Consider the following 16,727-nt stretch of genomic DNA (forward strand, 5'->3'; position numbering starts at 1 on the left):
TATTTGGTTTATCGTTGTAGAATACTGGACTGAATACTTCCCAGTCCGTCCCTGTTTTTCACGGGCCATCAAAATTCTAAGTACACTTAATAACAAATATAATTTTGTCATAGTATATGTTATTTATTCTTTATCTGCGGGCCGCAATTATAGGTGACCTCTGATGTATGCTATCACCTATGTCCTATGGCGTGTTGACGACTAGTCTAAATCATTTTTTTTTTTATTTGTATTTATATGATCAAAGGAAACTCTATATATAAATATAAAAAATATATGATTTTTGTTAGCCGATACATGTGTGAATATTGTTGAGCGTTAACCATTATATTGGAGTGAAAAATATGTTTCAATTGTTGACATTAAGGGCGGCGCGGGGTACCTAAAAATTTGATTTATTTGATACGTTGGATGCAAGAATTCCACTGACTCAAAATATTATTAATAATAAATAATTATTTATAATATTATGTAAATTACTATAAAAATTAGAGACTAATCCATCTGCTTCCTATACTTAAGCTTATTTTTGAGTCTACAATAATTTATCGTTAAATTGAAATTTAACAAACCTATAGCATAGTTAGTTCATACGCAGTATAATTTAAACTTACATAGAGGTTAAATCATCTAATACCTACAATATACATACAACTGTCTCAAAAGAGTTTAAGATACAAAAGAGTATTAGAAATAAGAACAAGTGATTACAATACATTATACTGGCTTAATGAATCTATAAATCAATCTTTTCAACCTATTTAGATATATTATATCACTAGAAGAAACTAAATTACATTATATAACAAATTCCCAAACCGCAAATATATTTGTTGCATGCAGTATAGGTCTACCTATATTTAATAAATTATTGTATTAGAAAATCATGAAATCAAGAGATGATGCAATAGTAAGAATCTTATTAAACCTTCGTATAATAAAAATTACACTATTTGGTAGGTAGGTGCCACCTCAATATACATAAATAAATAATATATTACGTTCAATTATGTTTTATCATTTTATTCTTACTAAAATTGTATAAAAACAAATACAAACAATATCCTTTTAAAAACAATAACTAAACATTAAAAAAATAAATAAATGAAACCTTCGATAAATGAATTAAAAAATATAATTTCTATGTTTTCGTAATAATGCAGGTATGTAATATTTTCTATAAACACACTATTCACATAGTAGATATTACACATACTAGGTTTCATGAACCTATAATACAAAGAATGGTGATTTTATCAGATCATGAATATGTAATTAAAGTTGAAATAATGTGATAATATTTTATACTATTTTTTTACTCGTATTTTGATAATAGACGAATAATAAATGTTTATTTATAAGTTGAATGCTAACTTAAAAATATTTTTAATAAAATATGTATTAACTAATAAGACGTATATAAATTAACAGCTGCAGGTGACTTAAGATGTGGTAGACATAGACATAGCATCAGTCCTACACAGATTGTTATAGTACAGCAGCTGCATTAGGTATTTTTAAGATTTATTTTGACAAACAATGTTAACAATTTATGGGTCAAGCGTCAGGCGTTATCATATCGTTCATATCATATTATATCCAAAATTTTAAAAAATATCGTGATTCAAATACTTTATTTATTGGGTGTTAAATGTTAATGAATTAGTTGTACATTAAAAATAATTACTGTAATCTGTATTTATTTTGAAATATTATTTAACGTCTATGCAGATTGTTAATTTTGATTCTGTGATTTACGAATATACGATATAATAATATAATTTCAAATGTTCTTATAAGTTTTAACAGCATTGTACACACACATTACACATATACCGTAATGGCGTATTCTATTATATTGCAGACCACTGAATGGGTTCAGCCCGTTTAAATGTAATCGGATTTTAGAGAAAAAATTACAAAACAAAAAACTTTTAACTAATAATACAAAATTCGCCTTTTCTAATTTTAAAGGCTCTGGTACTTTCTCCGACCATGACACGGCGAAGAACGAGGTGACCCGAATATCGCGGCATAGAAGTCCGAAGGGCTGGCAAGCACAACAGATGGGTATTCATCCGAAAAACCAACTCGCGGCGACATCTGTGGGCCAACCAAAACGGTCGGACGCCTCCGCGTCGCTCGCTAAGACTTCGGGGCCGTACAGCGCCTGTCCGCTTCGCATCGATCGACCACCGCCACTGCCGCCACTGCCACCCACCACCGCTACCCATCGCCGGCGCAAGGTTATAAGCGACGAAGCGGGCGGAGGGCACGTATAGCAAAGGACGGGCTGCGATTGGTCGACGGCCGTCCTTGACAGTGTGCACCGCTGCCGAAGCAGTGGTTGTATATATTTATAGGGTCGCGTCCGGCCACCGGCGCGCGGCAGCCGCACGCGCCCGTTCGTTGATTCCCCGTGACCCTGCCGGGACGTCCGGTCCGTCGACGCGCGAGTTTCACCATCATCACCGGTCGCTCACGGACGTCGCATCACCCGCAACGTTACCACCGCTGCAGCTCTGAGCGACTCGATCTCGAGGCCCACGGGGTGAGTACCTATAAATAATATTATCCTGCGCACGTTATATTTTAAGACGATTACGTTATCATCATAATATAATAATAATAATATTGTCATATTAATATTATGATGGTGGCAAGTGTCGCCGGCGATAACGATGTACAGTAGACGTGAGATTATCGTCACGAACACGTAAGGGCGGCCGCCCGGCTTCGAATATCAGAGCTTTCATCAGCCACATTGATAATATTCGTTACACTATGACGGCCCCGCGTACCGGCTCGTGCGTCAATACATCGGTAGTCTCGCGAGTTGCAAAGTCGTCGTCGTAGTTGCTATTGACTGCGTCGAAAGCCGATAATAATTACAATCATAGAATATTATGGTATTATTTGTCTTTCCGATCGATGTCGCGGCGGCCGTCACACCGACAACGGCTTCTCCACTCGCTTCGCCGACCGAGTGTTTGCATACGAACAACACGTTCCGGCGATATTCTTAATCTGCCAACGCCGACGCCTACTCTACGACTACAGTGCGCGCCTACACACTCGTCCTCGCAACTAAAATATCGTTTTCGATAATAATAATAATGTTATCATATCATTACCGGCACTGATCGTCGCAGATAATATTAGAAGTTTATCGGCTCTTGTAGTAGCGTCAAACGTTTTCTGAAGTAATACACAATATTGAATAGAGTAATATGACTTGTTCATTGAAGTATTAATGTATTATTAGTTATTAGTTATGACCTATACACAATATATTAATATAGTAATATAGATTTATCGTTTTCCGTCATAGCAATATAATATATTCAAAGGCGGGCGCAGGTTATTGAAAACTGTTGATGCGCAAGTTAATTAAAAAGTTAATCGATTTTAATAACGTTAAGCTATAATTGTCAATTATTAGTTTACCAACATGTACACTGAACTCAAAATATTTAAAGTTATAGCATAGAGAAATATATTGACTAAACATATAGTTATCTTATATTTTATTTTATTTTTTATTTACTGTACTTGGGTAGTTGAGTCACACGTATATGTATTACGTATAGTGATTGTACCGGTACTTAAAGTTTATTTTAATTAATATGACTAAATACTGTATTAAATTTACATCCTTTACTATCCTTTCTTATTACAATATATTAACTGAAGTAGTTTCAAAGAATATTTATTTCGTTATTAATACTTATTTTAATTTGTTGTACACAGTGCGATTAAATAAAAAAAAATTAATCAATTACATTAATTACAGATATATTTAAACATGATTTTAACTTAGTATTTTATTTTTTAAATAAACTGGAAAATGTTCAGCTGTTACAATAGATTATTTTATTAGTTGAGTTATTAATTGCATTGGGAAATTAACAAAAAAATTAAGCTTAAAAGTTTTAAAAAACATTAAATTTTTAACTAATTATACCCAAAATACCTCTCAAATATACATGACATTAATACCATAGTCCATAATATTATATAGCTGCGCACCTTATTTTATAAAATAATAGTGACTTACATATAATTAGTCACGTGTTAAGCGTATGATCGCTACGGTGTCACGAAAAAATAAATTATTTTTGACCTCAAGTAATAAACTCGTTGAAATCTCTTACCTCAATAGTGTCCCAGATCAATGAATTGATTAGACATAGTATATATTTAGGTGACTGAATAAAAAAGTAATCTTCCGTACAAATTGTATAAAAATATATTTATTACGAACTTATTCAATGGCACCAATTATCTTCTTGAAGACTAAATAAAAATTGTTAAAAAAATAATAATTAGGGTTTAGGTACATATTTCATAGGTTATAATATTTTAACATCTTATTATTAGTTTGGAGTTGAGATACGTGAATTATATTTTAGGTTTATTTAAACTAAATGAAATTGAATAGTTTATAATAGATCCGCGTATTTTTTATAAACTCAAACTATTTATAATGTTTTAAAATTAACCAATAAGAAGCAAAGATGAATTATACTTTAAAAATATTGTAAAAATGATATATTATATTAATGAAATTTTTCTAATAATATATTTTCTTGGTTGATTGTAAATTAAATAATGAATACTTGTAAATAATGAATTAAGTAACTTTAATATATTAATACAATTTTAAATAGATGTATATTGTATGATTAATCTTTGATCTAGTATACTTTATAAATATTTTTAAGTGATAAATTGTAGTCAAAGTCTTCGGATTAGTAAAATTCTTTGTAAAATAGGTTTTTAAAAATATTTTAAAAATATTATATTAATATCCTCTTATTTTTAAATTTTGTTTTGTATTTCAAAATATGAAACTCCTTAAATTTATATGATATTAAAAAAATACTTATTAAAATATATTATGATTTATTATGAAACGCAATTAGATTTATATTTTAAAGGATATTGTATCAGTGTGTACATAATATTAATGTCAGGTTATATTTCTATAGTTAAAAATCTATTAACCGTTTTAAATCATTTCCCGGCACAATCAGTCTATGTTTTTCTATACATCTGTAAATATTAAAAATTTATCAAAGAAATATTGCTGATTTATAACTTATGTATTATATGAATAAGTTTGACGAAGGATATTTAATTTTAAATGTTACTAAATTAATAAGTATTTGGTTCTAATTTATTTCTAATAAATCAGATTTTCTTGTACATGCACATATAACTTTAAAATATTTTATGTATAGTTTGTTAACTTACAAACATATTAAATTAATAGATTAATTTAAAATTTATTTATTATATTAAACGCTTCAAAATCCATTTAAGTTGAAGGTCAATTGCAGTTAATAGGTTTTTTTTTTAAAAAAATAGTTAAACAAATATTATCTTGGTTTAAGCCAAACTGTTTAATTTTTTAATTATTTAGGAGTACCTACCATGTTTGGTGAATGAGCTATATAGTATCTTAAATAGTCAAATATTCTTATTTTTAATCAATAATCAATACTTATATTGATTATTAGTATATTAGTATAAGTAGTATACGTATTATACATTATTGTTTGTATTTATTACATAAGAAATTCAGTACTACTATATTTTATCTTTAAATGTACACCTACTTTTAATGAGTTAATTTGTTTTATACTAAAAACATTTTCGGTACATATTTTATTGTAAATTATACGGATTTTTATATTAACTTCTGTTTTTTAAAATAGATAATCTTTAACAATTATTGCTTATTATTTTAAACTTGGTAGTTATAAATAAATAAAAATATCTAGGTACCTGGTCTATTGTATTACTAAAGTTTTTTGGTGTGTTTAAAAAATTATAACCATAAAAAATTAATATAATAAATAAAATAAAATTTTTTATTATTATTTAAATTTTAACGACCTTGATTTAATTTACAAATATACTAGATAAAAAGTAATTTTAAATATGTAGGTAAATAAATTAAAATTAATTTATAAATAAAACTATAAAACTAATTTATTAACTTGACGTTATTTTTGCAACTAATGTTATATTTTAAATATATATATTTTTATTTTTTTTATTCTAACACATAAAATATAGTATATAAAATAATAAATAAGTATAATAAGCATATATCTTATAATAAAAGTTAATATGTCATGAGTGACTTGAAAAAGAAGTTACGGCCCAGAGAAGACGCTTTAACGTGAATATTTTTTCTTAGATCATTGGAATTTTATTAATACAATACTTGGCACCATTTACTTTATAATGTTTTGGGTAAATTATCTAATGTATGGAAAAAAACGAGATTATTTTGAGAATAAATGAAATTTTAAATATAATTTTAGGATTAATGAAAGTTTTATAAAACTTACAATACATTATTTTTTAACTTTAATTACAGATATATAAAAAATATTCTACTTATTAAAAATAAAATGAGTTTTAATGTTTCATTATTTTGTAAATATATCCAAATCATGATACATATGATTAAGTATTTAATAAATATAAATTGTATATAATATTAACAAAATAAAAAATTTTAATAAAAATAAGAATATATTTATTTAAACAATTTTTTTGTACTTGCGTGATATATATTGTATGCATAGATATCTATATTCATATATATTCATATATGAATGACGATGATTATATTTTTATTGGTTTGTTGTAATGATTATGTTTGTCAAACATTGACCTTCACAATGTGTACCTTTGACATTAAAAAATAACAAATTGATTATTTTTATCTCACATAAAAAGAAATATAAAAAACTAAATACCCTATAAATATATGTTAGAAACATAAATTATAGTGATTTTATATGGTTTTTTAAAATTTATATAATTTAATTTAGATTAAAATTAATATCACAGTACTTGGTAATCACATTCAATATTTTTAATTCTGAACGAAGCAATTAATGTACCTATTGATGATGTGCATATGTTGTTTTTTTGTGTCTGATGAAGAGATGTCATCTTAGTGCAATAAGAATGCTTTAATTTTCAACTTTGAAAGTGATTTCTGGTAGTACATTTTATGTTTATGATATTTAATAAAAAACTAGGTTCTTTTAAAATTTATCGAAAAAAACAAACAATAACCAATTATTTTTGATTTATGTATGGTAAATTGATTAAATTTTTGTTTATAAGTAGAAGAGCAATAGCTCTATATAAAATATTAAGATAAAATTCATCATTAAATTGTCTTTTTGAAATAAAAAAATTTTCGATTATAGGTACATAGAAACATTTTTTTTATAATAATTAAGTTTAAATTTTTACAAAACTCGACAAAATCATGAAAATATATAAACTATTTTAAAATGCGTTACATTTTTAATTATAATTTCTTAGGATTAAAAATATAATAGGTAGCTACAAGATTTCTTATAAATATAATTTTCCTGAAATTAAAAATAAAAAGTTAAGTATAAAACCACATAAATGTACCTACCTAAATATTAAATGAGTGATTGAAGTTCAAATGTTGACAATATTTTAAATTTTAAACGAAAATACCGATTTTAGTTTCTTTGTTGTAATGAGAAAAAAAATATACTAATCGTTGAGGGATGAAATTTTTCATTAATATAATAATGTGTAGACGTGTAATTATTATTTACTAATTTACTCTGTACAAGTATTTAGATTACAATTTTAAGTTATTTATATCATAAACCTAGTCACGCTACGGCTTGTTAGTATTGACTTAAGAGTTAACAATAGCAAACAGCTTATCATATTATATTATACAATAATACCATAAGTAATTATTATTATAAAATATAATATATGCCATTTGTTTTTAACCTAACCGTATTACTAATGATAATATAAAATTATGTAATAAAATATCGTTTATAGTTACTTAAAAATGTAAGCTGACAGATCGTCTACAATTAAAATTGATTTTCGTATACAATATATGACTAACTGTCGTCCTGTCGACCTACTTAATAACGAGATACACTCGACACTAACTATATTAACTATAGAGTGACTACCACTGTATTTTTTATAAAATTACGATAGGCATTTGAAAAAAAAAATACAGAGGAAACAAACTTTTCATTAGAAATTTAATCAATTATTTCATTAACTCGTTAATAATAATATGTTGTATACTTACAATTCATCATATTTTTATACAATAGCTTGCACTTAAGTGATAACTAATTATGTGTATATACTATAAATTATATTCAGCAGACACGATATGTTTATTTATACTAATAATGATCTCGTAAATGTAAGCTGCTGAGCTAAAATATTGATTATATTTTATAAAGTATATACTGTATACTGTTTTAAGTATGGAAAAATTGAATTATTTTCTCATTTCTATTAAATACAGATAGTTAGTACTTACTTAAATGTTCTTGAATTTCTACAATTATAAATTTTAAATATATACTTATGTGATATATATTTATGATTATATTATTAATAAATTGTAACAATATTAATGTATACACTATACATGAATGTAGGTTTATGACCTTTGAACAGCGATAAGTCGACAAAATATTTTGATGATGAATTCCATAGTTCAAAGATGTAAATGTCCTTTAAAAGTAAATACCTACACCTAATCTTTAGACCTCTATGAAAACATTTCATCAAGTATAACATAAATACGACCGTATTAAATATATGTAATAAATAATAAATTTTATTATTAAATATAATTGGTTAACTGTACAAAAAGAGTCAAATAATTTAGTCTGGATATACACCTATAAGTGGGTGTATAAAATATATATAGATAACTATGTATAGATAAATAATTTGGTAAACTTGTAAAAATATTTGTGAACAACTTTTATGTTATATATGTAATTATAAGTATACTACCTATAACTATAGTAGGTACCTAAATTATATATTATGTTTAGATAAAAATAAATGGGTGACGGCCAACGTTAGTTGTTATCGTTTCAGTAGCTTATTATAAAAAAAAATACGCTTATACCTAGTTGGCAGTTTCCATATGGCGATATGGACCATCTAATCGCCATAAAATTTCAAGGACAGAAACGGTTTAGACAAAGAAAACTATTGATATCGGCCCTCCAATAGTATGTATGAACTAAGTGGAAGTTGATAATGCACGATTACATAATAATTTATAAATTATAAACTACCGTTGTCAATATTTTTCGGTTCGTCAAACTATCAGGCTATTCAAATACCGATAATCCTGTATTATTACACCAAAAATTCAGATTTAAAAATAAAAATACGTATTTATTTTGTTTATGATCTCTCGAATATAGAACAATGGCGTATATTTTCAAATAAATATACATTGTAATATCTATATAGTGTGAACAGTTATTATTAATCGGAAATTGCACCGGCCAATGATGATTATATACCAATTATTCGTTTATAATAGTATCAGATGCGCAAATTTAGTCTTTTAGACATCAATCATTATTTTCGGCTGAACAATAGTTCAACGGTTCAACGGTTAAAATGATTATTTAAATATTGACGTTTTACACGAGCTTTTATCATCAAACCGTGAAGAGGAACTATGTACATTTCAACACAGTATATTATTATATTATATTTGGTATACTTTAAAAGTAATAAAATGTCTTTATAAACTGTAGATTTTAAAGAAGTAATTTATCTGCACTCAACTTTATTAAAGTTGAGTGCATTTAAAATATTCAAACCCCACGGAAAATATTAATTTTAGTTTTCCATTGAAAAATAATACATGCCATTTGTCTTTTTGTATTCGAGTACAACAATGCTGAACACTTGAGAGATTGAATTTACAAATGTATTTTTCTTTCCATACTGTTTCTTAAAGTTGAACTATTTAAATTCCAATATATTTAAATATTCTTGAATTGGAAATCATAAATCTGAGAAAAAATTGTAACCGTTTTTTTGTTAAACGAATACCATTTGTGTTTGTAATCTATTATCTATTTTAGTAAAATTAGATTACACAAAAATGATCGAGAATTTTTAATACCACAAAGGAATAAAAATTCAAAATTTGAGTTAAAAATTAAATTATTTGATGGTCAATTCTAAGGTTTTGACGTAGAACTTCGTCTTATTTCGATGTCTTATAGTTATAGATATATATTTAAAAAACTGCAACGAATTTCTGTAACGTTGGTTGTTAGGTAAAATTGCAAAAATGACCGGCTTCAATTGTCAGAGAAATCCACTGCATCACCATTGATCTTATGGGAACAGTTGCAGTGTTAATTCGACAAAGAGTTAAATAAAATATAGAAGAAAAAGCTTAATTTTCAAACAATATTGTCCATAAAAATATTGAAAAATATGCCGAAGCTGACTAACGCGGAACGGACAAAAAACTTTCGAAAACAACAAAAAGAAAAATCTAAGGCAGCTGGACAACAGAAAACCCCAACTCGTACCAGGAAAGAACGAGCTCGGGAACACAAGGTCCGAGGGAAGGAGAAACAACCTAATAAAATGTTGATGACGAAACCTCAAAGTGCGCCCGTATCGTTGGAAATCAACTGCAATGTGGAGGTAATATTGTATAACTTTTTCATTCATGAAGTTTCTATTATCTTTCGAAAGATACAAACGATAAGACGTAGTTCAACGTTGAAATCAGTTTTCGTCTCTCAAACTGTCAAAAATATTATATTTTTACTCCCACTATATATTTATATTATATGTTTTGCTCGTTATTTAATATTCAAATCAATTTATATTTAGATATTAAACCTATTTAAAAGATATGTGGCACACGAAACTCAAAAATATAATTGAGCCTTTAAAATTAATTTCTTACTAGGACTTAAAAATTTTGAATTTATATATACTAAAACAGTATACCATAATAGCTAATATAATAATTGTTTTATCAATCTTTAACTATGATATTATATACACTTATTTATTTACATTAATGTAGTTTCACCGTAAATACCAGTAAGTACTCCCATATCCAAAACTAAAAGAGTTCACATTCGTCATGATGTGTTAAGATTGTTCAAACAATTTTCAGTTGATTAGATATTGATGTATTTATAAGTATTATGTTATTTATGTGTTACATTTTAGAAATGTGAAACAGTTAAACAACTCAATCCAAATTTGAAAAATTGGAAATTATATTATTTAATATATAGTCAATAGTTTATTTTTCTTGTATTAGGTACTTGCTTAAATTATAATCAATTTTTTCAAATTACTTATGCTCAATACTTTTTGTTTGATAACAAAATAAAATAAACAATGAAAAGCGACTTTGTTGTAATGATTACAATGTAACGCTGATTCAGCACTTGACCTTTATTATTTTATGAATTCTGCAGTATATAATTGTTTTAGTCTGTAATTCTGTAATAAGTAGGTACATAGATTATTTAATGTTTATTTTTTTTTAGTTGAATAAGTATAGAGTAAACAAATGCATTTATTATTTATTATATCAAATAAAATTTATTGGGATATAAATAATTAAGTTCATAACATTTTAGAGTATAAATTTGTGTACATTTTTATAATATTTATTTTATATCTGTAACATATTTAAATTTATATACCTTTTTTCGGTATCGTTTCACAATAATAACATGGTAATTATTAATTTATATATGAGGAGAAATTGTTTGCTGTAACTTTAAAATATTTCAAAATAATTTTAATTTTTTTGAGTTTTTTTTATTCTGATACAATAAATATAACACTGAGTAAATAGTTGAGTAATCTGGAATTATTATACAATAATTGTAGGTATATCATACCAAAGTTATGTTTTATAACTCATAGTAATATGGCTAAATGGCTAATGTTTATGTATAATTTATTATTTTGAAAAAATTACATTTTTCTTATTAAGTTAATTTCTACTTCACTTATTGTATAACGTGTAATACAGATTTTAAATAGGTACAAAACTTTGTTTCAATACAAAAAAAAGTTGATAAAATCTGATCAAAATAGATTTAATTAAACCACTTATGTCATAATTTAATTTTTTACATAACACTATTCTATTGAAAAAATTATAAATGTCTGTATTTGATTTAGACATTCGATGTATAACTTAAATCAACTTATAAATGAACATGTCATGAACACAAATAACATATTACGATACTCGATATTATAATTTATAAAACATATAGATAATATAACCACGCATTTATAATATGACAATATATAATATCTGCTGTATCCATTATTTAACCAAACCTTATTCAACCTTATTAAAGGAGCGTGAAATTGTCAACTTAAAATTGCAATTCTATCTTATAATTTATAATACACATTTTAAACCTTACCTAATCTAAAAATTTAATGACACAAAATTATTACTAATAAACTGATACCACGTCAATAATTTACGTATATAGTAAACAATAATAATAGATTTTAACTGTATGAAATGTAATATTTTGGAATTTATAATAACTGGATTTAATATTTAGATTTTAAAATTTATTTTTCACAAGTAATAATTGTCAAAAGTAGCTTACCTAATTAATGAATACGTATTATTATATAGTGCAAATGTTTTTGTTACCTATATTTGTACGTAATAGTAAATGGTTTCATTGAAATTTAATATTTATTATGATATATTTTGTAAATATTTTATTATTTGAAAAACAAATGAATATTATTGATATCTTCAAATTATGTTATAAATTATAATATGGAGCGTGAAAATATTTTATTGTCTGGGTTCATATAAAATCGATTGATGTATCAATATTCAATAATGCATACAAATAACTAATATTTTTATAATTGTAAGAATTTTTATACTTTAGTAATACAGATTTTTATAATACAATAATAATCTTTATTAATTAATATAATATTATTTTTATAATAATTTAAAAAATTCAAATTGAAGTAAAAACCCTTCAGTGATTTATTATTTTGAACTTAGAAAATATTTTTTATTTGCGTCATTGCTGATTGTGACATATTAATTATTATAACAAAGCTACATGGTTGTTTATTCAAGTAAAGCCTGGGAATAGAGGGGGAATTCGAAAGAATACCAATACATCAGGTGATTCTTTTTGGTGCCCATACCCGTAAGATCATTATTTACCCACATCGAACTAAATAAATATTTATGCACCCGATTTGTATTTATTTGTTATTATTTTTCTAATTTTTTCTAAGAGTATACGAGAATAAAAATCTTGTATAAAAAAATTTAATTGGTCAGATATTGATGACACGACTTTTGACGTTGAAGATGCCAGGACGACGTCATTACAATACCCAAATTTAAAACTTATTTTTCTCTTTAAAAGGTTATGCATTTTTGAAGGATGGTGTGTATCTGGCATTTAAATGGATACAAATCAGGTACAACAAATATGAAATTAGTTTATTGTGGATATGATGACTTATGAATTCCAAGGAGACGCACTTCGTCGGGCTATATAATAGCACTCACACATATTATTAATAGTACACTTTTTTCCTAAAACATACTTTACAACTTCGTTGAATGAAATTTCCAATTATATTTGTTTTATTTTAATGTTCCCGAATAGTTTCAATTTTTGGGACTATTTCAATAATACGCGTTTGTCGGTAAGCCGGCAATACTATATATTTATGAATGCACAAAAACAAAACCATATTCTATTATAACCCAACATAACTCATAATATACGTGAATACCTAACATAAATAATAATTATTAACTTACATCGATGGGGGTGGGTCGATGTTTTCGTTTCGTTTTCGCAGACAATGTCCTCTTCCGAATCAGCAGAACCAGCTGGTTGGCTGAGACTTGGTGACCTGGCAATCGGCGACGGAGGCGTGTGTGTCACGTCGCTGATCAAGGACAAGATACGCGAGTACATGCTAAACGAAGAACAACAACAGACGACCGCGACGTCCACCACAGCGGCGGTGGCCTCGGTGGCCAATACGGTGCAGGCGTCCAAGAGCAATGACGTCACGTGTGTCCGACGGATCGGCAACTCGCTGGACCTGTTGTTGCGCGAGAGCCGAAACGCCGGCCACGCCGTGGCCGCAGCCACCACCAAGAATAAGTCGTCTTCACCGACCTCCATCGCTACCGCGGCCGCGGCCATAGACATGGCTTCTGCCGCCTGCGCGGTCATCACCGGCCCGGTCGACCATATCGCGACCACCGCGGTCATCACCGCACCCGCCGACAGTTCGCGTCCGACCATCGACCGACCGCTGCCACCATTGCCACCACTGTTCACCAAACGGTAAGCCGATTGACTTTTGGTACGTCTGTAGATACTTAATAAGACTATAATTTTACTACCATTTTTAATAACATAAACTCGGATTTACAATAATACGAGTACCTATACAGTTGAATGCTATTTCATTCGCATTTATATTATTATCGTGTCATAATATTAATTACGAGTCGCGCGAGTGTTTCACACGGGTCCAGAAGCTGTTTTAGCTATATAGCTGATAAAATGGGAATCTATTTAAAATCCAAGACAACGCGTAAACATTTTTAGTCATTACGAGCATAATATAAGTAAGAGTATAATTGTAAATTACATTTATCGAAGTTATCATTCATCGGTCATTAGGTATTATAATTTAGATTAAATAATTTAGTTAGGTTAGAATATTAGCTCTTATATTATACGTTCTCTTTTGATTTGGAAAGACCTATAACAAATCTCTTGAGTATAGAAGAATTAAATAATAGGCTGTGTTTGAATAATATTGATCATGTTTAACGATCTTACGAATATGATTACCAAATTTCATGTATGCGGGTAGATACGTTAGGTTAGGTGCATACTTCATTGATTTTAATGACATTTCCAGAGAAAACATTGAATTTTTAGTTCTTACGCATAACTGTACTCAACAAAATATCATATGATGATTATCAATACTATTTTCAGTGGAACTATACTAATATAACGCATTTTACATTTAGAATATGATAATATTTATTATTTTATCCTATAAATGCGTTACTTTTTAAATATCAGTTGTGTCATATTGTGTAATTCAGCTTATAGATTTGAGCAAAACATTTGTCAACATTTTTTTTTCTTAAGCGTTATTTTTTTAAAAATTATTGTTATTTAATAAGTAACAATATTTTAGTGATCTAGTATTTAGAACTACACATAAACATATTGATTTTTATTAAAAATAAAAAAAATGAAATAAGAAGTAAACAAAAATAATAAATATACAAATTATTATTTGTAAAAAGGTAATTAAACATAAGTAATATTATTTTTAACTTACGTGTTATTACTACCTTTTTTACATGATATATTAGTTGAATTATTAGCCTTTTTACTAGTGTGTTTTATACCCTTGTAAATTGTAATACATTCATGTACATTCATAGAATAGGAAATACAACGATAACAATAAAATGTAAACACAGTATTTCGTGTCCTTCAGACCGAAATCTATATAAAGGTTTGTTTTGAGGTTTGTAACTATATTATAGACTTATGTTTTCGAATATTATACTCTATACAGACTATACAGTATGTTCTTAATTTGTATATACACTCAAGGGTAAATTAAATTTTATGACTAATTCATTGGCTATGATTCAATTATTTAGACTCTTAGTATCATAATTACAACTCATTGCTTACCTATGTGAGAATATAGAATACGTTTTTATATTTACACATTGAGATTTAACGTAATTCAAATTAAAGTTATCAAATAACAAAAAAGATATAGTGAAATAAAATGTCCAATCAAAATAATTAAGTAGAAGGATTAATAAAAAAAAAATACTTTATATTGTAAAATAATAAACTTTCTCAAAAATAATTGACTAATATCGAAATAATTTTAATTTAATAGGTTACACGATTAAAATAACAATTTGGTGTACATAAAATGTATACTTATGAGTTATGACTAGGTACTAGACTCTTATTAAATTAATTTTTTTATTTCAGTGCTTTTTAAGAATGCTATGATGTTAATAGGTTATTATATATAATCATTCCTGATACATCAATCAATTATTTTAACGGTGTACATTAATTATCTACAATATAATATTTACATCCGTCAACTGAAAATTAATTATAACAATAAATGGTAAAAACTAAAAAATGTATATTCTGTTTCCCATTCTCAACAATACAACAAACATTTATTATTACAAATTACAATAATAGTTTAAATGGCTTGGGTATTTTGTTATCTTTTTGTATTGATTAAAAATTAATAATTAAACTTACAACTAAAAGTGATCTGTGAAACAAAAATATTTTAATTATTAAATTAATTTTGATACCACAAATATCTAAACATGTATTGACGTAAATACTAACAATATAATATTATAAGTTATTACTATAAACATTTAAGTTATGACTATGGATAAAATAAAAATGAAATTGGTTTTTTTAATAACAATTTTAAACAAGTATTTTATTTTTTAACGGTTTGATGCGTATATTTTAAAAGTTATTTAACTTACTCATATACGCGTACTGGCGTATTGCTGCAAAGGGAAATTCATAAAATGTTCTAATACCGTAAACTCTATAATCATCTGTGGATAGTAGATGACTAGACAAAATAAAATTTTGACGTTAGGAATGTAACATACTAACATGTGAATTGGTTTTACAGTTAATTTGTACCTTATTTCTTTTTCTGATAATAGTTTTTCAGGTAAAATAAATTCTTAAACAAAAATAAATTAAACCTTAAAGATCAGAATCCTAGACAAAATAGTAGCTTAA

At 26.6% G+C, this 16,727-nt stretch overlaps 1 protein-coding gene across 3 annotated transcripts in view; it reads left to right on the top strand.

Moving 5' to 3' along the window:
• Positions 1-2,408: 2,408 nt before the first annotated feature.
• The window catches only part of LOC113551168 (probable serine/threonine-protein kinase kinX), a 30,994-nt gene continuing 16,675 nt past the window's right edge, over positions 2,409-16,727 (top strand). Inside the window, exons 1-3 of one of the 3 annotated variants that reach the window (XM_026953246.1) lie at positions 2,432-2,551; positions 10,152-10,530; positions 13,732-14,228. In XM_026953246.1, coding sequence (XP_026809047.1) covers positions 10,315-10,530; positions 13,732-14,228 — 713 coding nt within the window. In that variant the 5' untranslated portion in view covers positions 2,432-2,551; positions 10,152-10,314. Of the gene's footprint in view, positions 2,552-10,151; positions 10,531-13,731; positions 14,229-16,727 lie in introns of all 3 variants that reach the window. The other 2 variants (XM_026953245.1, XM_026953247.1) reach the window with 2 other exon arrangements.

This window comes from Rhopalosiphum maidis, chromosome 2, assembly GCF_003676215.2.
Source record: "Rhopalosiphum maidis isolate BTI-1 chromosome 2, ASM367621v3, whole genome shotgun sequence".
Taxonomy (NCBI): Eukaryota; Metazoa; Arthropoda; class Insecta; order Hemiptera; family Aphididae; genus Rhopalosiphum; species Rhopalosiphum maidis.